This window comes from Nesoenas mayeri, assembly GCF_963082525.1.
Source record: "Nesoenas mayeri genome assembly, chromosome: 1".
Lineage (NCBI taxonomy): Eukaryota > Metazoa > Chordata > Aves > Columbiformes > Columbidae > Nesoenas > Nesoenas mayeri.
In genome coordinates, this window is record NC_137541.1 from 123,188,777 (window position 1) to 123,215,401 (window position 26,625).

General features: G+C 42.5%; 1 protein-coding gene across 4 annotated transcripts in view; it reads right to left on the reverse strand.

Moving 5' to 3' along the window:
* Window positions 1-26,151, reverse strand: part of SON (SON DNA and RNA binding protein) — a 42,287-nt gene extending 16,136 nt beyond the window's left edge. For 3 of the 4 annotated variants that reach the window (XR_013923370.1, XM_080360129.1, XM_080360131.1), the window contains exons 1-6: window positions 25,812-26,151; window positions 23,992-24,158; window positions 9,578-20,056; window positions 7,916-8,076; window positions 5,570-5,710; window positions 3,556-3,744 (exon numbers count right to left, since the gene is read on the reverse strand). Coding sequence is in view for 3 of the 4 variants with exons in the window: in XM_080360129.1 (XP_080216255.1) it covers window positions 3,556-3,744; window positions 5,570-5,710; window positions 7,916-8,076; window positions 9,578-20,056; window positions 23,992-24,158; window positions 25,812-25,930 (11,256 nt within the window). In the remaining variant the exon portion in view is untranslated. Of the gene's footprint in view, window positions 1-3,555; window positions 3,745-5,569; window positions 5,711-7,915; window positions 8,077-9,577; window positions 20,057-23,991; window positions 24,159-24,904; window positions 25,078-25,811 lie in introns of those variants that run through there. The other variant, XM_080360130.1, reaches the window with a different exon arrangement.
* Between the last annotated feature and the right edge of the window lie 474 nt (window positions 26,152-26,625).

Below are 26,625 nucleotides of genomic sequence, written 5' to 3' on the forward strand. Positions count from 1 at the left end.
AGAAGAGTGCTCAGAGACAAGTTAAACTTCTTTGGAGCTGAGCACATCAAGGGGACTGAAAGGGTTGGAACTGTTTGAAGCACAGAGGAAGTGCAAAAATCGGAACAGCAGGTAACATATAGACATAAATCAGGTTGATGTTTGGCACTTTTTTCCATGTGTGGTGTTTCGTTGTTTTTTTTGTTTGTTTGTTTTATTAGTTTTGGTTGGGGTTTTTGTTTGGATGGTTTGGTTTTAGGTTTTGGGGTTTTTGGGTGTTTTGTTTGGTGGGGTTTTTTTTCTTGTTTTGGTGCATGTTCATTTTTTAATTTGTACTACAGAAGATTTGCACCTTTTGTTAGTCATTATCTCATAATCTCAGCCTCTCATACATTACACTACAATAAAGGGCCAGCAGAAGAAACTGAAACTAATTTAAAATTGACCCTGCTGAAGAGAAAAATACCCAAAATCCCTGACATGTGGCCCAGGTCGAGAATTTAGTAAATATTAAAAAGCAGGAAGAGCCAGGCACATATGTCTGCAATTGCATAAAACAGCATATTATTTTTGTATTCTGGCTATTAACACTTATTTTAAGATGGGGGATTTTTTAAAATCATTTAGGACAAGAAGAATTTCTGTTAGGAAGATCATTACCGAAACATCTGGCACTGACCAAGACAGACTTAAAATCCCAGAAGTCCTATGTGTCTATGAAACTGACTTCAATATTTATTTCCCCAGCTGACAAAAACACAGATCATGAACAAGGCACAAGAAGAATTAAAAGATTTTTCTAACAATCACCTAGCATGACAGTCATGTATGTAAAAGAATGCCTGTTTACAATATATACTTTCTTATGTTAATAAGTTCCCCTTATACAACTAAAATAATTCTTCAGTGTTTTGTCTGTGAAACTCGTTCAGGAGAGAAATAAAAGTTATTCTACTCACCAAAAGCTTCAATCCAGCAATACACATAGGCATGCAAGCAGTCCACTGAAACCACATTGGGACCACTCACATACTTAAACATATATGTGTACTTTAGTGCTTTACCGGACTGGGGCCTATTAGTAGATACCCTGGTTAGTTAGAATTCCCACACTTTCCCCACATGGCCAGTCACCATTTTGGAGACCATCATGGCTTTGTTTTATGTCAACACATTCGATGGCAGCTTTGCATCTTGAAAAAAAAATATCTCTGCTTGAAGTATGAAAAGTTGTTATTATTTAGGCAAATAAAACAGTTTCAAGTTCAGCATGCTATTTTCCACAAGAGCTCTGCGTTTCCAATCCTGACTTTTAATCTTAGTAACATTTTCCCCATGGACACAAATAACAAATATTGAAGCAAGAAAGAAGAGAGTGACAGTAGAAAGCAGACATTTTTGACGTACTTCATAGGTCCACTGATACACCAAATGCATTTACTACATATTCAGATCACAATGGCTTCTATGCATAATGGTCACCTGTGTATATTCCAAACTAAAATACAACACCTCAGCTCTATTCTTTCAGACTTTCAAATATAGATTCTTTCTCATAGGTTTCTCTGGCTTCTAGATATGCTGATACTTCAGAATACTCAAGACTTTTTCTCCATCTATCCATCTCCTGCTACCACAAACAGTTATATTAAAATCATGTTTTATTAAAACAATTTGTAATATATTAGCAGGGCCATTTCAAGACTGCTTCTTCCCTTAACTAAATCTCTTACTTGAATAAAAACATAACAATAAAACCAATTACATATTTTTTAATGTAAATATAGACTTGCATCAGAATCGTCACAATCAGATTTCAAAATCAGCAACAATGAAGGGAGGTAAATGATATGTCAAACTTCCTGAGGATCCAAGTACACTCCCCCACTACCCTAACTCCAACAACAAGGGAGTTTATCTGGCGTATTTGCTCCAAGGAAGCCATTTCATCCACAAAGAATCCTTCTAAGTATTTTTAAAAATTAGCAGAAAAACATTCTGTTACCTTTCAGACACCCTGGAGAAACATGCAGGAATTCTGTTACTACAAGAGTATTCCTGTATTTCAAAATTAAGGATTGCCAAACCCAAGGGAATTTTAAGTTCTGCTGTCATCTAATGACCCCTGAAATCATCCTTAACACAAACCAAGTTAAGGTAAGTGCAAATAAAAATATTTATTTACAAAATATAAAAACAGACAATATCGTTACAAGCATTTATAAAGATACACATGACAGTAAGGAAATAAAGTTATGTTTAATATATTTACTCCAATATCAATTTTTACGGCCTTTTCTACACAATCAATACACAAACCATCAGTGCTTAGCTAATGCAATTTGTCAAAGACACAAGCCGAGCATCACCGGCAACCTGATGCAGCTATCAACAAAGCTTGCCTGAAGTATGAGCATATCATTAACCATTTGAAGCACAAGACTTTTTTACCACCTGGTAAAAATACAGCCAAATGTTGGAATAAAATGTTTCTATGCTCCGGACTTTTTATGTATACACTAGTAACTGGGAATGACATTCTGCACAAACATTTCAGAATGTTTGTCTTATTAGTGGTTCATGACAAAGACCAAACAGCAGTTATCATCTGCACTGAGGGAACAATGAACTGGATGCCTGACCTTCAAACTCTGAGGTACACCCATGAAAATGTCTGTTGAATTAATTATATTCACTGTGCTTCTAGTTCTGTAGAAGACACAGAAGAAAATACCTTCTGTGCTTCAGGAATTGAATTGTACAACGTTATAAAGTTTTTGAAAAACAAAGTGCACCAAATTGAAAGATTGTTTCATCAGAAACTGATGCCAAGGCTTTTTCGTTTATTTGCTTTAGAAAGTGTGAGGACAAGTCTTCAGATGGAATGAGGTTAACATCGACTTGAAAGAATTTACATCTGTTTTAAATATTTAATTTACTTAATTACAAAGACCCCATAAAATATCATTTTGAAGACATTTCAAGGGGAAAAACATGTCTTTTTTTAATTACACATACAATTAGATTTTTCTTTGGAAGGCCACGTGGAAGACAACTATGCAAGAAAATGTGACTGTAAAGCTAAAAAATTATTAGATACATCCAGATGAAACGGCAGTTTTAGAAACTACTTTCAAATCTTTTTTTAATGGATTGCCTTTCAATGTTATTGCTTTAAGATTGACAGGACAATTTTAATTATTGTTGAATTTATAATTACAGAAGTCTCAACTTAGGGTTATTAACCTTTTCAAGAAACTGGACAAGAAACTTGCTTTTCATCTTCAAGCAAAAGTTTAAATTCTATCGAGACAACAAAGTCACTAGTTGACAAAAGTGCACAGTATAGGTACAGGTTGCTTTCACCATTGCACACACGAGCAAATAAATTTGAAGACCGCAGCTGTTCAGGTATTAGCTTATTGAAGTGTTAGATACTACCTACTTAAGTGTTTTTTGTTTGGCTTTTTGTTTGTTTGGTTTTTTGGTTTTTTTCACAGACTGCGATTTAGCACCAGACTGACCAGGTAACGGCTTTGGTTTTCTTATATGATATGCTTTCCTTCCCTTCCTTACCTCAATGGATGGTTTGGGGAAAACATCGTCCTTGCTGTCTTCTTTGCCTTTCTCAACTGGAACCCATTCTCCATAGACACTATCTGCTTCTTTTTTCCTATGTTGAGACCCAGATGACACAGGAAATTCCTTTGACAGGCTGACCTGATTTTTTGGTTGTGGTGGTGGTGCTGGTTTTATGCTGGGAGTCTTAAAGAAATAAAATTAGAAAGAGTTAAAACTTGAAAACACAATACCCATAACATGCCTTTAAGAAACAATTTAATGCATATACTTGATATTAACTTTTCATAAAACAGTCATCCTTCTTACCAACAAACTGAAAGCTTTTATAACAAATCATTTTACTACAGCCCTAAAAACACGCAAGTGAGCAACAAACTGGAGTATAAGGCAAAACAGCTATAAGCTAATTCTGCTTAAATCACCTTCAGCAGCCAAAAATACAGAAAACCTCACTCCTGCAATTAAGCTCCCTGCTTTCCCCACACCCTATCATAAAGAGAACAATCATAATCTGCCCCATACACATTTTGTAATGGAAAGCTCCAAAATAAAAATCCTGGGCAGCAAAAAACATTGGCTGTGATATCCACATGATGATAAAAGCTCTACATTACTATACACAGAGAAAGCAGTTTTCAACATTTTCTACTTTTTAAAAAATTTTTAATAGCAGTATGAATCTTGAAGTAAACTAAGTCTATAAGCTTGTTTTCCTTAGAAGGTATTGCTAATACATTAAGAATCCACAGAAACCTCTGACAGGTTCCTTTTCCAAGAGGCAAGCAGAGTCCAGACAATATTGAGTAAACTCCCGCTATCAAATGAACACAGATGGGACCAGTAGTAAGACTAGAATCCAGGAAGAATGAAAAGAACAATACTAGAAGTGTCAAAATTGTGGAAAAGAGGCAGAGCAGCCCATAACCTCTAAAGAACATTCCTCTTTGGAGCCTGTACACAATGCCAAGGTTTCTTGAGTTCTGTCGTACCAATTTCTAACAGTACAATATAAACTGTAAACCTGTTTCTACCTTACATCTTATGTAAACATGTATTACTGCTCATTTTGTGTCTGCCACAAGGTATACATATTGGTACATAGAAATATAAATGCTACTTATATTTTCACTTGGCATATTAATACTTTACTATAGAAGTATTAATAGCACTACCTCATACCCTACAACATCAGAGCATACTTTCAAGAACATAAAAAAAACCCCAAAGATAAAACTGTTAAAAAAAAATCTAGACTAATTCTAATCCATTCTTTAAAGCATATGAATCCCAGATGCATTTGAAGAAATGCTCCTTCATTTTATTCCTTCCAACCTGTTCATACCTAGGAAGTGCCAATTCTGACAGAGTCAAAAGCAGACCCCAAGGAGGGGACTTAATGGAACGTTCAGACCCTCTTGGTAACAAGCAACATCAGCGACCTTCATTTTTAATACACCATTTACTTCTCTATTGACTAACCTCAAAAGTAACAGAAATTCTTTCTCCTTTAAGGAACACTTGAGATCTACCAAAGAAGCAGACATACAAGATTTGCAGTCTGCACAAAGCTGGTGGCATAATCTTATTTAAAACACCTCAAAATGCTTTGAGAATTTTGCTAGGCTTTTTTTTGTTTGTCTTTCAAAGAAAAACAATGCTGTTCCAAAAGCACTTCCCAATTCCAATGCTGTTTTGTAAATACATATTCATATTTTTGCAATTGAAAATGTGAAGTAAAACTGATCCTCCTTACATTATTTAAGCTTTAAAAACTATAAAGACCTTAAGGAAAAAAAAAAGCTATTTCAAAAGCCATTTCAATCCTATCATGGGAACTACCACAATTTCAAAACTACAGGTAAGATCCTTATTGTAGCAAGAGTACTTTAAACAACATCCCCATACAATTTCACCGAGATTATCAATCCCTGTTATATTTCTGCAAAATTACTGGCATTATTTAAAAATAAACCACAACTTAAATATGGAAAATTAAAGGAATACTCACACTTAAATTGAAAAAAATAGGTTTGGGTTCACTGAGCTTAAAAGGATGATTATAGAAAGGCCGTTCTTCCTCCTCTTCATCAGAAACATGGGGTTTGTTCACTATCACATCATCTGTGCTTTGAGCAATCTTCTTGCATTTCTTAAAAAGAGAAAGGGGCGAGGGGGAAGATATGAGAGCTCTGAATAAACCCAGACCTTCCACCCAAAACAGACAAAAATAACATTTCTACAAAACAGTGTTTTTCTTTTCCAAAGCAGGAGGTAGAATATAAGTAAACCTTTTAGCCATATCATCAATATCTGTACTTTTGACATTTTACACACATTATCAAACAGCTGCCTAGGTGTGCTAGACACTCATGCAGCAAATAATTTCACAGACGTAACATTTCAGCAACACACTGTAAAACTTGCTACACAGTGCTAGTTGCAAAATGTGTGTCTAGGGCTGCAACATTCCAGAGTAGCTACCCACTGGTTGTTTGACATCCCACTTAACTAGCATATTGCACTCTGATAGGAATTTCAAAAGAACTCAGAAAACTATTACCCAGGAAAATCCAAGAATAATTTCTAATTCCAAATTCCACTGGTAGTGCTGGGACCTAGTCAGAAGCAATGGCATCTCAGATTTCTTCTGCAATATTTTGACACTTGCCAGACATGCAAGATATCCCCAATTCATATTCAACAGGAGTTGAATATAAAACATCCAGGTGTAATGGGGATACTGCAGTCAAACCTCTGGGGGGGCAAAATGACATTCTAGAGAGGCTAAAATTTTATTATGAAAAACTCTACACAGATTCTGGTTATCTACACTGAGTGTTTACCAGTAGCAACTAACTTATTCAGCACAACATGCGTTTGAGAACATTATAGTTTAGTATCATGCTTCTATTACGTCCCCATTCATGAAAAGTATAGTTACAAAACTCACACGACATTTGAAGACATCATATTTGAGGAAATAATACCAGCCATCATCTGATTTGATTCTAGTTCAAATTCATGCCATTTTAAGTTACATCTGTTGATGACCTGATTGCTGGCATTAAGAAGCAAATAGGTAGCTCCACCTCTAAAAAGCAGGGTACATTGATGGTTCTGTTCTCATCAGTCCTTAGAAGATTTCTGAACTCTTCTGCACTAAGATGCCTCCCAACAACAACTGAAGCACATTCTTTAGGCAACAGGAAAGGCCTGCACTACTTGGAAAGCTAATCAACCAAAAATATTATCTATAGTTATTAACTGGCTCCTAACTAATTAGAAACAGTGTGTACTGTTTGAAGATTACATTGCGGAAAGGAAAGACAAGGCAGTTAGCTTGGCAAGAAGCTGAGCAGGCTTGGGAAGGGTTCTCCACTTGGACACACCACCACGTCATGCAGGCCTGGACTGCTTCTGCAGCCAACTCCGATTCAATAGAACAGGAACGTAGTTCACCAGGCTGCCACAGTTGGAAAGGGGAAGGAAGGCGCAGGTTTTGGGCTTCCAGATTAGCACCAGCTACACTGGATCTTGGTCAGGTTACATGAATAACCACTTAATGTGTCTGCACAGTGTATCTGTACAATCTCAATTTCTTTACTAACAAGTACTTCTGTTTCCATCAACCCACACACAACTAAGAGATTACTTTTCAGCAATTTGACCTTGCCTAATTTCAGATGTTATTTCCATAAACAGGTATTTCAGAACTGTCACACTGATTATACAATTAAAAAAAAAAAAGGGGGGGGCAGTACTTTTTTTCCCCAAATTTTCTTCAGTTTCCGGGAAAAAAAAAAACATAGGTGGAAATTAGCAAATTTAACTAGGTGGCATTACTATAGTAAAAGGACAAATATCAAGCTTTTCCCCAAAATCAGAACAAAACCATGTAGACTTGGAGTGCAACAGGATAGAACTGCAACAATAACTCTCTAAAACTATATTAAAGTGCATATTAAAATATACAGAACTATGTGAAGTGGGCAATAGATTTTTAATCCAGCAATAACATTTGACAACGTGAAATTCACTAAGAAATAACATAAATAACTAACAACACAGAAGCAAAAACTAGAAGTGAAAGCTTTTTCTTAACAGGACTGCAAGGTGAACTATCAATTTGTAGAAAATTATAACAGTATCAAGACAAAAAAAAAAGCACAAGAACTAGATTCCATGCATTTCCATGGAATTAAATAGCTTGTTTTCAAGACTTAAAAAACACTTTTGTAGAGAATAAGGCTTCAAATCATGACACAGCTTACACACAAACCAAACACAGCTCTCCTTGAAGTCATAAAATCCCCATTTGCTCATCTTCAGGTTTGATACCGTTGATCTCTCTTACCTCAGTGAGCTCTTTTAGCGTATCTCTTGATGACTTCTGATTAGCTTTGTCATCTTTCTTTTGAGATAACAGAGGCATCAGGCTTGGCGGTAAGGGAACACCAGACTTAGCACACATGGCAGCTGCATTAGCTTTGGCTATTTCAAGTAGCTGAGCCTTGTCTAAAAAGAAAAAATTTAGAGAAAAATTATTATTTTTACAAATTACTGTTTTAGTGATAAATAAGCATTTCTAGCAGACTAAACTAATTACAAAGAGAAAACACAAGATTTTTACCCACACTGTGCATTTTTATATCATGTGAAAATAGCTAAAATTGTACTTAGTTGCTCTGGACTTCTTCAAATTTGCTCTACCCAACAGCCAAGCGAAATTTCAACTTCAGCACAAAGCACGAAAGTCCAAATTACAGCACTCAAATCTTCCAAAGCCCAGAAGTTCTGATGCTTATTTTACTTCACTGATTCATTCTTGTTTTGGAAACACTGGGTTACTTCTAGACACGCTAAATTCCATACTCTACTTCTTAGCTATCTCTGAAAAGCTTTCAAAGGCCTTGAAGAAGTCCCCTCAAGTCCCCCAGTACATAGCCTGAAAGCTACTTACAACCAACAGAAAAACATAAGCAAAATGTGCACTTGCATAAAATACAATTACAAACAAAACTGTTAATGAAACAGTATTTTGCTTTAAGGACAAAAACACATGGGGCCCTATCATAGAAAAAATGAATTAAAATAAGGTATGTCTTATTTGATCTGCCAGTTTGCAAATAAATGAGTTACTACCACCCTAAGCAAGCATACAGCCTTACAAAAATCATAAAAGGACAATGTTCCTTTACTACTTAAGCAATTAAGCAACAGAAGTATATAGATACAGACTTGTTGCATAATCAAAGCATGAAGGCAAATTCAGGGACGCTCATAAATTCTCATGTTCTGTACAAAAATACTACTCTGGTAGAGGGGCTTCCATAATGTTATGAGACAGGACTAAAAGGATCAGAACCTGAGGTCCACAACAGGAGACTTCCTCACACACTGTGCAAGAGCTTGTCTCTCAAAAATCTCATTTCTTCTTTTGTAACTTACTACCTAAGGAAACTTCAAGGCCTCTCTTTCTCCAGTCACAGACAAAAGATATGATTCAGTAGCATTTTTTATTTTCTAAGCAGCCAGGTCTGTGAACATGTTCAGAAACAAGTCTTCCTTTCCATTAAGTTCTTACCATGGCTAAGAGGAAAAACAGAGTAATGGCAACAAATAAACAAGCATTACAGCTAACAACACAGCTAAGAACTCTCCAACTGGTGCTTACTTTCACATGTCCTTTCATGCCCAATTTGTTCTCAGGAAAACTAGAAATTGTTAAGTTTACAGTACTTGGTCTCTACTAACAATTAGAATGAATAGTATTCCTCAAAACTGCAACAGAGTAGCTTTATATAAAAGCTCTATAACCGAAACATAACCTGCTGTAAATAGGCTTTCTTCCAAATGGCAAGCATGGATTCAGCTCCACCATAGATGTTCCTACTCGAAGTCACTGCCTAAATGTAACGCACAGAAGGACTTCCAAGAAATTCCTTATGAATGCTAAAGATGTGTTAAAATAATATAACCTAGCCATAGAACTACTGAAAATAAAACCATCACTTACCCAAGTCTGTGAGACGTTTAGGTGACCTGACTGAAAACTCTGATGACCTCGACCTACGACGATCAGGTGATCTGCTGTATCTTCTTCTTCCTGAAGATCTAGATCGCCGTAGTCGAATTGGTGACCTACTAGAGCTCCGTCGTCTTCCTCTTGACCTTGATCGCCTTTGACGAACAGGTGTTCGACTCCTGCTCCGTAATCTGAGTGATATTCTACGATCTCTTGAATCTGATCTCCTTCTTCTTCTGTCAGTAGATCTTGATCTATTTCTCTGTGATCTCTTACGCCTGTCTCTTGATAAAGAACGCCGCCTTCTTGATGCTGACCTTGACCTACTCCTCCTTCTGTGCCTTGAACGTGACAACGAGCTAGAACGAGAGCGACGATTAGATTTTGATCTTGATGCTCTTCTCCGTGTTGCTGATCTGGAGCGATTCCGTCTAGAACGAGATTCTGTATCGTATCTCTGCGATCTGCGTTGGGAAGACCTGGAGCGTCTGCTTCTGGACCTCCGTGAAGATTCTTTGTCTGCTGCTTTTTCAACAGATTTGGATCGACTCCTTTGGCGAGCAGTGGACCTCGAGCGTCTACGTCTAGACCTCCGCGAAGACTCTTTGTCCGTCACTTTTTCAACAGATGTCGATCGACTCCTTTGGTGAGCAGTGGACCTCGAGCGTCTGTGTCTTGACCTCCGCGAAGACTCTTTGTCTGCTGTTTTTTCAACAGATATGGATCTACTGGAACGTCTATGTCTAGATCTCCGTGAAGACTCGTCTGCTGCTTTTTCAACAGATGTGGATCGACTCTTTTGATGAGTAGGAGATTTTGAGTGTCTGCTTATAGACCTTCGTGGAGACTCCTTGTCAGATGCTTTATCAACAGATTTGGATCTAGATTTTTCACGTTCAGAAGACTCAGAACGCCTACTTTCAGCTATAAAGGAAGAGTCCTGTTCCTCCGACCTCTCAAGAGGCATAGAATCCTGTTTATCTTCGTCTTCCAAAGAGGGCTCTGCATCCTCACCCTCTTCACCACTGGAAGACCCTGACTCATGCTCATCTGACGATGAAGAATCTCTTTGTTCAGCTGTCAAGGAGGGTTCCACATCATCTGCTTCTTCACCAGTGGTAGACCTCGATTCATGCCCATCAGGGGATGTGGAACCTCTGTGTTCAGTTGTCAAAGACTGCTCCATATCCTCTGCTTCTTCACCAGTGGTAGATCTTGACTCACGCTCATCTGATGATGTGGAATCTCTTCGTTCAGCTGCCAACGGTTCCACATCCTCCGCATCTTCACCAGTGGTAGACCTCGACTCATGTTCATCTGAGGATGTGGAGTGTCTACGTTCAGCTGTCAAAGACAGCTCCTGGTCCTCTGCTTCTTCACCAGTAGTTGACCTCGACTCACGTCCATCAGGAGACACAGACCGTCTATGTTCAGCTGCCAAAGAAGAATCCAAATCCTCTGCTTCTTCACCAGTTGTAGACCTTGACTCACGGTCATCAGAAGACGTGGAGTGTCTACGTTCAGCTGTGAAAGAGGTCTCCCCATCTTCTACATCTTCACCAGCAGTAGACCTTGACTCATGCTCATCAGAGGACATGGAGTCTCTTTGTTCAGCTGTCAAGGAGGGTTCTGCATCCTCTACCTCTTCCCCAGCAGAAGACCTTGACTCATGCTCATCAGAAGACACAGAGCATCTACGTTCCGTTGTCAAAGGCTGCTCCAGATACTCTCCTTCTTCACCAATGCTAGATCTTGACTCATGTTCATCAGGGGACATGGAGCGCCTGCGTTCAGATGTCAAAGAGGGCTCCGCATCATCCATTTCTTCATCTATGGTAGATTTCTGGTCATGGTCCTCAGGGGACACAGATCGTCTGTGTTCAGAAGTCAAAGAGGACTCTAGACCCTCTTCCTCCATGGGAGACTGCAGCTCAGGACCTTCCTGATACGAGGATGTGGAATGTCTACGTTCAGATACCAAAGGGGTCTCTAGATCTCCGGTTTCTTCACCAGGGCCAGATTTCACTCTGTAGCCATCAAGGGACATGAAGCACCCACTTTCAGGAATTAAAGAAGGCATTGCATCATTCATTTTGTCAACAGGAGTAGATTTCAAGTCACTGTCATCCGGGGACATGGAAGCTGTATCATTTAGTGCCAAGGGTTCAAGACTGCCAACTTTTCTCAACTCCTGGCCATCAGGGGATGCTGCATGTTCGTTTTCAGGTGTTGGAGAAAGTTCTTGTTCGTCTGCTTTTTGGACAGTGGTGAATCTTACCTCCTGGCTCTCAAAAGACATAACATGGTCATTTTCAGGTATCAAAGAAGAATCCACATCCTCTGTTTTCTCTGTATGAGTCAATCTTGATTCATACTCTTCAGGAGACAGAGCACGTTCATTTTCAGATGTCAGAGAAGGCTCCCTAGCCTCTACCTTTTCAGCAGGGCTAGACTGCAGCTCCTGACTTTCGGGGGACATGGTACATTCACCTTCAGACAAAGACAGCTCCTGCACCTCTGTTTTTCCAACAACAGTAGACTGCAACTCCTGGCTATCAGTGGACGTTGAACTTTCGCTTTCAGACGTTTCAGAATGTTCCTCCATTTCTTCTTTTTCAAGAAGACTGGATCTCAAATCACGGCCCTCCGGGGATACAGCATATTCATTTTCAGACAGCAAAGAACGCTCCTGCACCTCTCTTTTCTCAGTAACAACAGAGAGCAACTCCTGACCTTCAGGGTATGCAGCATATTGACTGTCCGGTATTAGTGAAGGCTCCTGCATGACTGTTTTTTCAGCAATGGTAGACCGTAGTCCTTGGCCTTCAGGGAAGATGGTATATTCACTGTCAGATATAAGAAAAGGCTCCTGCACCCCTTTTTCAGCTGGGCTGGCCGTCATCTCCTGGCCCTCAGGAGATACAGCATACTCATTTTCAGACAGCAGAGAATACTCCTGTACCTCTGTTTTTTCGGCACAGGAAGGTGGCAATTCGTGACTTTCAGAAGACACAGCATATTCATTGCCAGGTACTACAGAAGCCTCCTGTACCTCTACCTTTTCAGGAGAGCTAGATCTCAACTCATATTCATTTTTGGACATCAGAACAAGCTCTTGCATTTCTTCCTTTTCAACAGGGAGTGACCGCAACTCCTGGTTCTCAATGGACAACGAACATGTTCCTTCAGACATCCGATAAAGTTGCCGCATCTCTGTTTTATCAGCAGGAGTTGATGTCAACTCCGGGCCATCAAGCGCGATTGTGTATTCGTTTTCAGATATTTGAGAAGGCTCCTCTACCTCAGCTTTTTGAAAAGGAGTGGATGTCAGCTCATGATCATCAGAAGAAACAGAACATCTGTTTTCCAGTATCAGAGGTGGCTCCTGCACCTGTATTTCTTCCTCATAGGCAGATCTCAACTTGTGGCCATCAGGGGATGCAATGCATTTCAGTTCAGAGGGCAAAGATGACTTTCGCACCTCTACTTCTTCGGCAGGGATAGGTCTCAATTCATTACTATCAGACGAGACGAGAAGTCCACCTTCAGATGTCAGAGAAGTCACTGGGGCCTGTGGTTTTTCAGTAGGTGCACTTACTGGTTCACAAATATCAGCAGACTTGGAGAACTCACTTTGCAGTGGGAGAGGTTTCTGTATTTCAATTTTTCCAACTGCAGTGGATGTCAATTCATACCCTTCAGGGAAGACGGAACACCTAAGCTCAGATGCCAATGACAGTTCTGCACCTTCTGTCTTCTCCAAGTAATTGTGTTTCGATTTATGGCCATCATGGCACACAGAAATTCCACTTTTGGACATCAAGAAAGATCCCGCACCTTCTATTTTTCCAGCAGGCAGGTATCTCAATTCATGCACTTCAGAAGATTCAGAGCCGTCAATTTCAATTACTTGTGAGTGTGCTGGACCATCTAAATCTTTTTCAACGGACAATCTGGACTCATGAACTTCAGAAGACTTGTGGCTCTGGCCTACAGTTGTCAATACAACTTCCTGCGTTTTTTCAAAAGCTGACAGTGAATTCAGATCATCTGAGATCTCAACAGGACCACACACGGATGTCAGGGAAACATCTGGAGCTTTTGTCGTTTCAACAGATAAAGATCTGTGTTCGTTTCCATCAGGTGACTTAAAGGAGCCACTTTCAGACATCAACAGAGGCTCCTCTATTTGTCCAGCAAAGCTGGATCCTGACTCATGTCCAACAGGAGACTTGAAGCATTCACTGTCAGAAATCAGAGAAGGCTCCTGCACCTGGCCCTCTTCGACAGGCAAGGAGGCTGACTCACACACATTAGGGAATGCAGAGCATGTAACTTCAAGCACTGGAGATGATTTTTGAGTCTCTACTGTTTCAGAAGACCTTGACTCAAGACTGTCAGTCAACTTAGAAGGTTCACTTTCACGTACTTGCAAAAACTCCTGAAGCTCTGTTTTTTCAGCAGGCATATGTCTCAATTCATGACCATCAGACAAGTCAGAAAGTACATTTTCAGGTACCAGCAAAGATCCCTGAACCTCTACTTTTCCAGAGGACAAGGAGGTTGTCTTGTAATCATCAGAAGATACAGAGCATCCCCTTTCAAGTGTCAGAAGAGGATCTGGGCCCTCTATTTCTTTGAGAGATCTCGACTCATTTTCATGGGAAGCGGAGAGCTGAAATTCTGTTACCAAAGAAGTTTCTGCATCTCCTCCTTTTTCAACAGATGAGGATCTTGACTTGGGTGTGGAATACACAAGTTCAGGCAATGATGAAGATTCCAGAGCCATTGCTTTTTCAGACGATCCATTTTCAGATGTCAGAGAGAGCTCTGAAACCTGTGTTTTTTCCACAGGCATGGATCTCAATTCCTGGTCATCTGAGGTCTTAGAGCTATCCAGTTCAGACATCACAGAAGGCTGCAGACCCATTGTTTGTTCAGATGAGGAGCTTTTCTCAAGACCATCAAAAGTTTTGGAAAATCCACTTTCAGATGCTGGCGGAAGCTCCGGACCATTTACTGTTTCAACAGGCAAAGCTACTGACATGGGACCATTAGAGGATTTGGAGGAGCTGCCTTCACTTGCAGAAGATGGTTCAGGAACATCTTTTTCAAGACATGTGGTTGACTCCTGAGGTTCAGAAGACTCCACATGCTTGCTACTGGACTTTACTGAAGATAACTTACTCTCTTTTTTTTCTATAGATTTGGACCTTGACTTAACGCTATCAGAGGACTTGGACCGTTTCCGTTTGGATTTTTTTGAAGATTCCTTACGCTTTTTTTCAACAGACCTGGATCTAGATTTGTAACGTTCAGAAGACTTTGAGCGGCGGCGCTTTGATTTTCGTGAGGACTCCTTCTTTTTTTCCACTGATTTGGATCTAGACTTGTAACGGTCAGACGACTTTGAGCGCTGACGTTTAGACTTCCGTGATGATTGCTTTCGATCTCTTTTTTCTACTGATCTGGATCTAGACTTGTAACGGTCAGAGGACTTCGAGCGCTGACGTTTAGACCTCCGCAGGGATGTCTTCCGACCTCTCTTCTCAAGAGATCTTGACCTAGATTTTGAACGATCAGAGGAACCAGACCCTCTGTGCCTGAACCTCCATGAGTATTCTTTGCCCCCTCTCTTTTCTGAAGACCTGGATCTAGATTTAGAATGGTCAGAGGACCTGGAACGTCTGCGGCGGGATCTCCAGGGAGACAACCTGCTGCCCCTCTTTTCCACTGACCGTGATTTAGACCTGTAGCAGTCAGAGGACCTGGAACGTCTGCGACCAGATCTTCGAGAGGACAGTCGCTTTTCCACTGACCTGGACTTAGACCTGTAGCGGTCAGAGGACCTGGAACGTCTGCGACCAGATCTTCGAGAGGACAGCCGCTTTTCCACTGATCTGGACTTAGACCTGTAGCGGTCAGAGGACCTGGAACGTCTGCGCCCAGACCTTCTAGAGGACAGTCGCTTTTCCACTGACCTGGACTTAGATCTGTAACGGTCAGAAGACCTGGAATGTCTGCGTCCAGATCTTCTAGAGGACAGTCGAATTTCCACCGACCTTGACTTAGATCTGTAGCGGTCAGAAGATCTGGAACGTCTACGTCTGGACCTTCGGGAAGACAGTCGTTTTTCCACTGATCTGGATTTAGACCTGTAGCGGTCAGATGACCTGGAACGTCTGCGTCTGGATCTCCCAGAGGACAATCGGCTCCCTCTCTTTTCTGCTGATCTGGATTTAGACCTGTAATGATCAGATGACCTGGAACGTCTGCGTCTGGACCTCCGTGAAGACACTCTCCTCTCTCTCTTCTCCACGGATGGGGATCTAGATTTGGAATGCTTTTTTCTGGAATCTGAATAGTTTCTGCTCCTAGAACGTGCTCTTTTAGAGGTCAAACGCCTGGAAGTAGAACGTGACCGTGATTTTTTCTTCCGCTTCCTAGACCTGGACTGAGACTTGGAGCGACTCCTTTTTTGTTTCTTTGCATCATGTTTTTTATCACTGCTTCTATGGCTGCTTTTTTCAATAACCTTCTCAAGTCTCATCAGAGTCTCCTTCATTCGTGCCGCCACATCAGGCTGCACATCAGATGTTTCTGAATCTCTTTTCTCTGACTCCTCTTCTGGAGTTGCTTCTTTGACAGCCTCAGCCTCTGGAATGACTTCAGACTGGCTTGTCTCTGCTGCAAGCACAGGAACTCCTGTAACAGTCTCAGGTGCTAAAGCTGCTTCCAAATCTTTTGTCTCTGCCTCCAAACCCACAGCTGTTTCTGCATCTTTCAGCTCTACTGTCTCAGGAAAAGGCGCTGTTTCCAAATCTTTCGTTTCTGTCACATGAGCTGGAGCTGCTTCCAATTGTTCAGTCCCTGCTGAATCTTTTCCACCTGCTGCATGTGAAGAACTAAAAACTGCTTCTGTTATTAAAGACTCAGATGCTGAAATTTGCTCCGCATCTTTCTCAACCACTGTCTTGCATTCCTGAGCTTGACCAAGAACTCTCATGTCCTCCACTTGTTGACTCTGCACCTCTTCTGCATACTGTACTTCTGCTGCCACTTCACGTTCCAGCATTGTTTCTGGATCTTTCACATCCCCTGGTTTGGGAACTGCATCAGAAGTTTCAATTTCAGCAGTATTCAATATTTCTGGAGCTGCTTCTGTACTCTTCCATTCTGCAGCAGGTTTTGCTTCTAGAACTGCTTGCAAATGTTCTTGCTTTTCAGTGTGCAAAGCTTCTGGAACAGCTTCTGAAGCATAACCTAAAACATTCATCACTCCCACATCTCCAGACTCTTGAGAAGTTTCCAAACCTTGGATATCCATGTGTACCTCAGTCTCTTCAACTGTTTCAGAACCTTTCACCTCTATTGTTGCAGACAAATCTTTTAAATCGGCGAGTGAAGGCTCATTTTTTGGTGTGCTTTCCCTCCTTGTTGCAATTGCATACTCCGCAGTAGGTCCCTGAGTTCTCACATCTGTCAAAATATTGGATTCCAGAGTTCCTTTCAAGTTTCTCCCTTCTGTCGTTATTTCTGATGTCATTGTTTTTTCTTCCACTCCAGTGAAAGACTCTAATACTGTTTCTGAATGACCTACTATTTGTTCCTGTGCAGATTTTGAACTCGTTTCTGAAGTTTGTACCATCACTGTTTGCACAGGTTCTAGCACTGCTTCTTGGCTCCTCACCTCTGCTTTGTTTGGATATTCTGGAGCAACTTCAGAGTGCCTGATCTCTCTAACCACCTCAGACGCCAATGTTCTTTCCAACCCTTGCATTAGCGTCCTTGTTTCAGCCATTTCCAAATTTGTCATGTGTAAAGGTGAAGTTTTCAATTGTGCTTCCACATCTTTTACCTCTGAAACTGCCTCAACTTCCGATGAGTTGTCTAAACCTTTCACGACTACACTGGCAGAACTGGTAGCTAGTTCAGAATCCCTTATGTCCCCTACAACCTCAGTTTGTGAAGTTCTTGTATGTGTCATGACCTGAGACTGTGAAACAATGGATTTCTTTGTTGTGCTTGCACCAAGAGGTTCTGCACCTGTTTCAGCATGTTTTGGTTCTCTCTCTGTTGTGGTTTTCAAATGCATCATTCCTCCTAATGCCTCAAACTCTCTAACTGGTGCTATACTTGCACGTGCAACCACAGATTCAGGAGTCCTTTCTGACCTTTCTTCTAAGGTATAAACTCCAGGACTTGCTTCCAAGACTTTGTCACCTGTTCTGGCTTCAGAAAGCACATTTTCTCCAAAGCCCTTTGCAACTGCAAGGGTTCCAGGCTGCAAGACTGCTTCCAAAGTTTGTGTATTTGCCATACCTACAGACGCTGGATCTCCTAAACCTCTCACACCTTTCATGTGCAGGTGTGATGACGTAGTCTTCATCTCTGCCCTAGCTCTACCAAGGCCTGCTTCTGAAGCTTTCCTTTCTGTCTCTGCTACGGGTCTTACAGTTGTTTCTAAATTCTTCACCAGTCTTACATATCTGGCTTGCATAGCTAGGAGACGAGCACCTGAGCCTGCTTCTATTCCTGCCATGCTATCTAGATTTATTTCTGAACTTTCTGACACCATTGATGAACCTGGACCTTTCCCATCTTTCTGCCAAGACAGCGGAGTCACTTCCAAACCTCTCACATTTGATTCACGCTCCTGTGGTTGTCTCAGTAATGAAGTACCTTCTGAATCTTTTGCCTCTACTACAGCTACAGGCTTGAGAGTAGATTCTGAAATTTGGGAAGCATTAGTATTTTCCAGTTGCAGAGTAGCCTGACTTGTTTCTCGATCTTTTATTCCTGTTAGTGCTGCAACTTCCACAGTTGCTCGTGGACCTTTAAAACTCTCCACCATCTGAATGCCTGGAGTTGTTTGAGGAAAGGTCTGCCCAACTGCAACAGGCTGTAAAGTTGCTCTTAAATCTTTTGCCTCTGCAACCACATTCACATCTTTCGATTCTGCTGAAACTGCAGATTGCTGTGTTCTATCCACATTTCCTGTTTCAGTCAAGACTGATGCATTCAGCACTGTTGCAGGATCAGTGGTACCTTCCACACCTTTAACTACTTCAACTTGCAGACATTCTTGAGCTGCTTTGATAGCTGTTGCTTTAACACCCAGAGGTTCTATGATTGTTTCCGAAGTTTTTGCCTTCACTACAGCAACCGGCTGAAGAGCTTCTTCCATGTGCACAGAGCTTCTAGCTGGTTCAATATCCTTCACTTTTGTAACAGCTCCCGGTTCCAGAGGTATTTTGGCACTTTTTGTTTCCACTTGGGTCACAGCAGTTGCTGCAGGTATTTCTAAAGGACGTTGCAGAGATACATCTGCCTTCAAGACACTCGAACTCTCCACAGGGCTGCATTGCATTACTCTCAAATTATCGGATGTAATTGAGGGCTTCAGGGTTGTCTCCAAAGGTCTGCTCACACCCCCTAATTCCAACAATCTTTCCACATTTCCCATATGCAGACATTTTTCAGTTGCTTCTGGAATTTTCACTTCTTCTACAGCCACAGCCACGTGAGCTACTTTCACAGTATTCAGATCTGCCTGATTTGCAGATTCAGGAATTGTTGCCACATCACTTGCCAAAGTCACAGATTCTGAAATCGCTTCTAACACTTTTGCTCCTCCCTGTGCCACAGATTGTAGAGATGTGTCTGAATATTTCAACACCTCCATGGTCTCAGACTCAAGAGCTGTATCCAAAGCTTGTACTTGCCCAGTGCCTTTAGATTTCAGAATAACTTCTGAACCTTTTAGTGCTTCTATTACCTCTGAAGGTAGAGTTGCTGCTGAATCTTTCTGAATTTCAGATTTATTGGTTACTCCCGACGGGATGCTAGATGAAGTATCATTTCCAGTATCAACAAGAACACCCTTTTCACTCACATTAATAGCTCTAAGATAAATAGTTTCATGAGACTGTTTAATTTGTCCTTCTCTAGTGCAAATTTCAGTTTGAGTTATACTAGCATTTTCTTGGATACCAGATTGGCTGCCTTCTAAGTTAAGTGGAGGATTTGTTGCACACAAAGTCCCCTTCTCACTTCCAAGATTTTCTGTAGATTGCTGAGAATCAGTTCTTAAATCAGAAACAAGTCCTGCAGCTTGTCTATTAAGCTCCTCATTTGCTTTTAAGGACAGTTCTTCTGGCTGCACGTGGACAGCTGGATCCGTATCTCCAAATCCTCCATGCTGTACACTCAATTTGGAGCCTGATTTCTCTGGCATCAAGTGAGAAACAGGCTGCAAATCTCCATGATCTCCATGACGTGTACTCAACTTTGACTCCTTTGGCTGCTTTTTATGCTTTTTCTCTTTCTTCCTTTTCTTCTTCTTTTTCTTCTTCTTCTTGCTTTTGTGTTTCTTGTTCTTCTTTGATTTTTTCTTAGGAATTTCATCTTCACCAGTAGAGCTTCTTTTTGTAGACTTAGTACTACTTTTCACAGTATTTTTGTCTACATCTAGAAAAAATGATATTTTCATTGTCAACATTATTAAAACTGCATTTTAAAAAATCTTTTAGACTAGTGACCAAGTACATGGACAGAGGTACAAAAAACTCAATCTTGAAACCCATGCCTTCTTTACTAAACTACCAAACACAAATAGCACACACTCCCTTTTCCAGCCCTCCTACCCTCCCTCTCAGGAGTCACTTTAAGTAAAAATAAGTAATTTCTTCTTTCAAAAAGTTAACAGAATCTTCTTGGTCAGCAACACAGTTCCAGTAGGAACATGACTGTTTGCAAGAACTAGTTGTATATACTTACACCCATTTTCAACTGGGCAGTGCACTCTTCCAAGAGGCTGGAGATGTGCTTTTAAAGTACATCAAGCTGCACGTGGAAATGAAACAACTCCTCCTGATTTCCAGGCCAATTATCTACAGAGTGGCATGCTTATAGTACAAAATGTGGCTGTGCCATTATTCCTTACAATGCTTTAACTTGTGAGTAAGCTTAATACTACTAATGTGTTAAAAATTATCTAAGTGTATGAAGTTCCTCACTAAGTTCTTCAAACAAATTTGGGGAAACAGCATCTACGTCACCAATTCTAAACAACGTTCAAGGCACTGCAGGCCACCAGCTGCTCAGACTGGACTGCAGTTGCCACAAGCAACTGCAAACCTTCAACTGTCTGATGGAGCTTTTGCTTCAAACAAGAAAGTAACTAATACATTCAAGTGACTGCAGGGACAATCACTGAGAAGGGAAGGAAAGAGGAAGACTGAGGTTTCAATCACCTGTGATGCATCCATATGTCCTGAGGGAACTGGCAGCTGAAGCTGCAAAGCCACTATCCATCATAGTTGAGAAGTTGTGCCAGTTCAGTTAAGTTCTCACTGATTGGAAAAGGGGAAACATGACCCTCATTTTTATAAAGGGAAAAAAGCAATACCTGAGGGACTACAGGCCAGTTAGTCTCACCTCTGTGCCCAACAAGATCATGGAGCAGATCCCCCTGGAAACTACACTAAGGCACATGAAAACTAAGGTGGTTCCTTGATTAGTGACAGCCAGTGTGGCTTCGCCAAGGGCAAATCACACCTGAAAAAACTAGTGGCCTTCTACAATGGGGTTACAGCATTGGTGGATATGGGAAGAACAACTGACATAATCTACCTCAACTTGTGCAAAGTATCTGATGCTGTCCCACACAACATCCTAGTCTCTAAATGGGAAATACATGGCTTCCACAGATGTTCCACTCAGTGGAGAAGGAATTGGCTGGATGGCTGCCCTCAAAGAATTGTGACAAGCAGTGTTCCTCACGGGTCAGTACTGGGACCAGTGCTATTTAGTATCTTTGTCAGCGACATGGATGGCAGGACCAAGTGCACCCTCAGCAAGTCTGCCAATGACACCAAGCTGTGTAGTGCAGCCAATGTGCTGGAGGGAAGGGATGCCATCCAGAGGGACCTGGACAAGCTTGAGAAGTGGGCCCATGTGAACTTCATGAAGTTCCACAAGGCAAAGTGCAAGGTCCTGCATATGGATTGGGGCAATCCCAAGCACAAACACAGGCTGGGTAGAAAATGGATTGAGAGCAGCCCTGAGGAAAAGGACTTGGGTATGTTGCTTGATGAGAAGTTCAACATGACAGGACAATGTGCACTTGCAGCCCAGAAAGCCAACTGTATCCTGGGCTGCCTCAAAACAAGCATGACCAGCAAGTCAAGGGAGGTGATTGTCCCCCTCTACTTTTGAGAGACCCCACCTGCATACTGTGTTCAGCTCTGGAGCCCACAACACAAGAAAGACAAGGACCTGTTGGAGAGGGTCCAGAGGAATCCACAAAGATGATCAGAGGGCTGGAGCACTTCTCCTCTGAAGACAGGCTGAGAGAGTTAGGGTTGTTCTGCCTGGAGAAGAGGAGGCTCCAGGGAGACCTTATAGCAGCCTTCCAGTACCTAAAGGGAGGCTACTGGAAAGATGGGGAGGGTCTTCTTACAAGGGCATGTAGTAACAGGACAAGGCATAATGGCTTTAAACTGAAACAAAGTAGATTTGGATTAGATGTAAGGAAGAAATTCTTCACCGTGAAGATGGTTAGACACTTGAAGAGGTTGCCCAGAGAAGCTGTGGATGCTCCATCCCTGGAAGCATTCAAGGCCAGGCTGGACAGGGATTTAAGCAACGTGTTCTAGTGGAAGGCGTCCCTGCCCCCAGCAGGGGGGTTAGAACTAAAGATCTTTATGTCCCTTCCAACCCAAACCATTCTGTGATTCTTTTAATTCTACACCTCACTTCCCTCTGACTTTAACCTGTGTTAGGTTCTTACCCTTCTTTGGATCTAGTGCCATGTTTTCATGAGAAAGGCACTTGTATTAAAGGCAGCTTCTAATAACTTCTTAAATATGAGCTATATTATCAAGTCCACTTCTATGTTATCTTCAATTATTATATTTATACTGGCCAGCGCAGCAAGAGGTATTCTCAAATTATAATCTTGGCTATGATTACAAAATATACTCTTTCAAGTAAACAATGCAAAATAATTCAAAAGTTGCTGGTACCTGCAATATTAGTAAATTAACATGACTTATGATTCCATAGATAAGTATCTCAGCCAGCTTTAAGCAAACACTTTTTTATGGAATAAACAGCTTAAAAAAAAAATAGCGTTTCCATCAACATTGTCGTGAATGCAATGAAAGAGGACAATGAAGCAGAGTCAAATGACCTTTTCTACACAACATTTTCACATAATCTCCATCGTTCAACAGCAACGTTAACTCCTTTCCAGATATGAATAGTGGGAACGTTTACCTTAGGTTAAGTTTATTAACTTCCATGTTAATAGGTCTTGGTTATTACCATGTTGGCTCATCTCATTTGTTCATAACAGAAGAACAAAAATTTTAAAAAATTAAATAATAAAAATAAGCAAAAACCACAAAAAACAACACAGGAGACAGCCTAAACTGTAAAGTGCTGCCTGTACAGTGTAAGTGAAAGACTGCTGAAAACGCTCGAGGGAAATAAGCCACTGTATATAAAAGAAGGAAAAAGCAATTCCAAACCCTTGTAAACAGAATTTCTGAAATAAACAAATTTCTATGCTGCCCCTTAAAAAAAAATTACTCTGGAACTATACTCACCAAGCACATAGTAGTGACCCATGTTTCAACTCCAAAAAATTACAAATGCAGTAATGAAAGCCTTCATATCACTAACTCTCACGATTGAGAAATTTTACAAAAAAGACTAGTCCCATAAGAAGGGATACTTGTAGGCAACTTTTTGGCAAAATAAATGCAGTATTTTATTGAAGTTATTTATTGAAGTTATGAGATTGCTACATAAAATATCTTAACCTTGGGAAGATTACAATCTGTGTATCTACACTTTAAAGATAAGTGCATTATTCATTTTAAAACAACAAAGCATCTTACTCTGACAGATCAACCATGTAGTTCTGAATTCTAATAAATTATTTTTAGAAATAATCTTGCAAACCAATCCAAAATAACACAACAAACAATGCTTCTATCCATCAGTACCAGCTTTGTTAGTAAGAACTGCTCATTGAGACCCTGAAGCAGGCATATCTAAAATAAAGCACAATTATATATATGGATATTATTTATACGTTTTAACGTTACTGTAACTGAAATAAAAATAATTTTTTCATACACTAAGTAATGCTTTTATATCAGAACCAGATTCAATTTTTAAATTATGTATTTTTCTTTCCATCTTATGGTTGTAAATCACACTAAAAAAAGAATACTTAATGAACATTACAATAAACATACAACTTGTCAGATAAAGGTCACTGAGAGGAGCAGTACTGAAAAGTACTTTTTCATCTCTATAAAACTGATTCAATTTTAAGCACTATGACAACCTTCTTAAACAAGAACATATTTGCCAAATGTGTTTTCATTTACCTGATTTGCACTGCAGCTCTGTATCAATGGCTCCAGAGAGCACTTCCTCTATTTTCTGCACTATCTGATCATTCTGACGACTCCCAGCACCAGCAACAGTGTCATCTGAAGGGTTGGCTTGCTCAGCTGGGACTGTGTCACCATTGGGTTGGCCTTCTACCTTTCCACTAACCAAGAAAAATATCAACTTAATACAAGCAATTTTGAGCCTTTTTTTATTTTTTAAGTTCATAAGCATTTATTACACTCAACCCTTCAAAGCATTATTTTAGCCTCCTGAAGAAGCCATGCTTTTAGCCAAACATCTAGCTTTTGATTAGTTTTCACTTATTCACAACAGAATATGTTGTGACAACCGAATATTAAGGCACAAGTGAGGAAAACATAATCTTGAATATAACACTGACCCCATGCCTTCTGTAAGAACTTGCACAGGCTCCCCTCATAAAATAAGCACCCAGCACTCACTTTTCTCCAGCAGATTTTGCTTACTTTGTGAGATAAGGCTGGGGAAAACCTAGGCAAGCTTAAACGTAATACAACAAATCACACAGACGCTCGCCCCTTCCCCTCTTGCAGCAACGCAGCACAACAAGAGGGAAAAACCGTGAGTGGAAAGGGGTGCGCGTCCGCCAGGAGACAACGCGCGCGTGCGTGCGTCCGTCCGACTGCCCCCTCCCCCCTCGGCATGTTTTCGCTCAAGGCGCTCGCAAGGGCGCGAGCCCCGTGTCCCCGCCACGCTGACACCGAAATGACCCGCAAGGAGCCCCGGGCCCCGTCCCGTCCCCCTCCGTCCCGAGGCGGGGCCCGCGCACTTCCCCCCGCCAGCGCACCCCTCCTCTCCCCGCGCACTAGGCCTCGGCTCCAGCGCGGCTGCGTCGCCCTCCCCCGCCACCCCGGGCAGGCTCGTTACCCGCTGTGTTGCTGCTGCTGCTCTTCCTGGATCTCCCGGAATTTGCTAACCACAAAGGACCGAAAGATCTGCTCGATATTAGTCGCCATGACAGCTAATACCGCACCGGGGAACCCCCCTCCCCCACACCGCCACTCTCCGCTTTCCTTCTTGCCGAGACGCGAGGCCTCCAGTATCCCACAAACCACCGCCGCAACTAGAGGCCGAGGGCCCTTGCTGACGTCCTCGCTATATGCCCTCTCGCCATTGGCTACCCTCTAACGGTTGACGTCGCCGGGGAGGGTGGAGCAACTCAGGCCTCCGGGCGGCCGCTCTAGCGCTGAGTAAAAGCCATAGAGCGCCAGTCACCGTCTGGCTTCCGGGAGGGGGGGGGAGGGGGGAGAAGTCTCGTGTCTCGAGGAAGCTCGCTGCTCCCCCCTCCCCCCGCAGGAGCGCGCGGCGCCGCCATGTTGTTGCACTCGCCCCCGCCCTCCCCACCTCACCGGCCGCGCGCGCCTGCCGGCGGCTTCCCCCCCCCCCTCCCCCGCCTCCCGCGACAGGCAAAGCCCCAGCGGGCCGTCCTGCCCCCCCCCACCCCGCCGCCGGGTGAAACCGTTAACTGCCGTTCTGCCCCCACACCGGCACCACATACACACACCGTTCTCGGCCCCTCTCGCGCCCCGTACACCCAAAAGCTGCGCCTGAGCCACGGGGAGACCGGGGAGGGACAGAAGGTGGAGTGGGTGCAGGGCACCATCGTGCCCGGTGACCGCCGGTCCCTTCGGCCTTGTCTGCGCCCCGCTCCCCCCCACACGCACACCGCCTCTACCCCTTTCTACCCCGTCGCGATCGCGGCCGCCTCCGGCAGCCACCGGGGCCCCGAAAGTGTCTGGGCCTCCCCGAGAGGAGCCCGGCGCCCGGCACTCACCTCGCTGTGGGCCCGAGCGGCTGTGGCGGCGGCGGCGGAGGGGCCATGGTGGGCTGAAGCGTGTGGCTGTGCGTGCCGGCGGGCTCGGGGCCGCTGGGGGTGGGTGGGAGCGATGCCATTGGTCTCCATGGAGCGGGGGCCAAGCCCCGTGTGCCGAGCGCAGGCAGCGCCTAGCGGGGGGGCCTGCCGGCGCGCGAGTGCCGCATCACAGGGCCGGCGCGGCGCTGCCCTCCTCCCTCACTTACCGAGCGGTTCCATGCGAAACGCGCCCTGCCCCCTCCGCCGTGCGAGCGGGCGAGCCCGGCTGCGACACGCACGTGTGCTCCGGGGGCTGCCGGCGGACGCCCCGGGAGATGGGGGGGGGGGGGGGCTGGAAAAATTAAAAGGAACAAAGGGAAGACGAGCAAAACGCCGCCGCCGTGAATAAATAAATGACAGCTGAGTGAAAGCCGGCCTCAGCCCACCTGCAAAGCCGTGTCTTCTGCGAGGTGTTTTCGCTGGAACCAAAGTCAATTTAAGCCTGGGGTGTGGGGTGTCCCTTCCTGCTGCCCCCAAACCAATTCTCAACTCTATCTGTGTAAAAATAAGACTTTGCCATCTTCAGTCCTGTAAAGCCGGGTAACCTTACAACTCTTGCCTTGTAGAGTTTCTTCTGGTGTCATGAAGTAGGGGGGGTTAGGGGGGGTTAGTAAACCTGAAATAAATTTAAAATACCTCAAAACCTAGATATAACCATTTCATTGCTGCTGGGGCCTTTATTTGCAACATCAGCCTCAACTTTAATGTGGTTGAATAATCACATTGCAAGACCCTT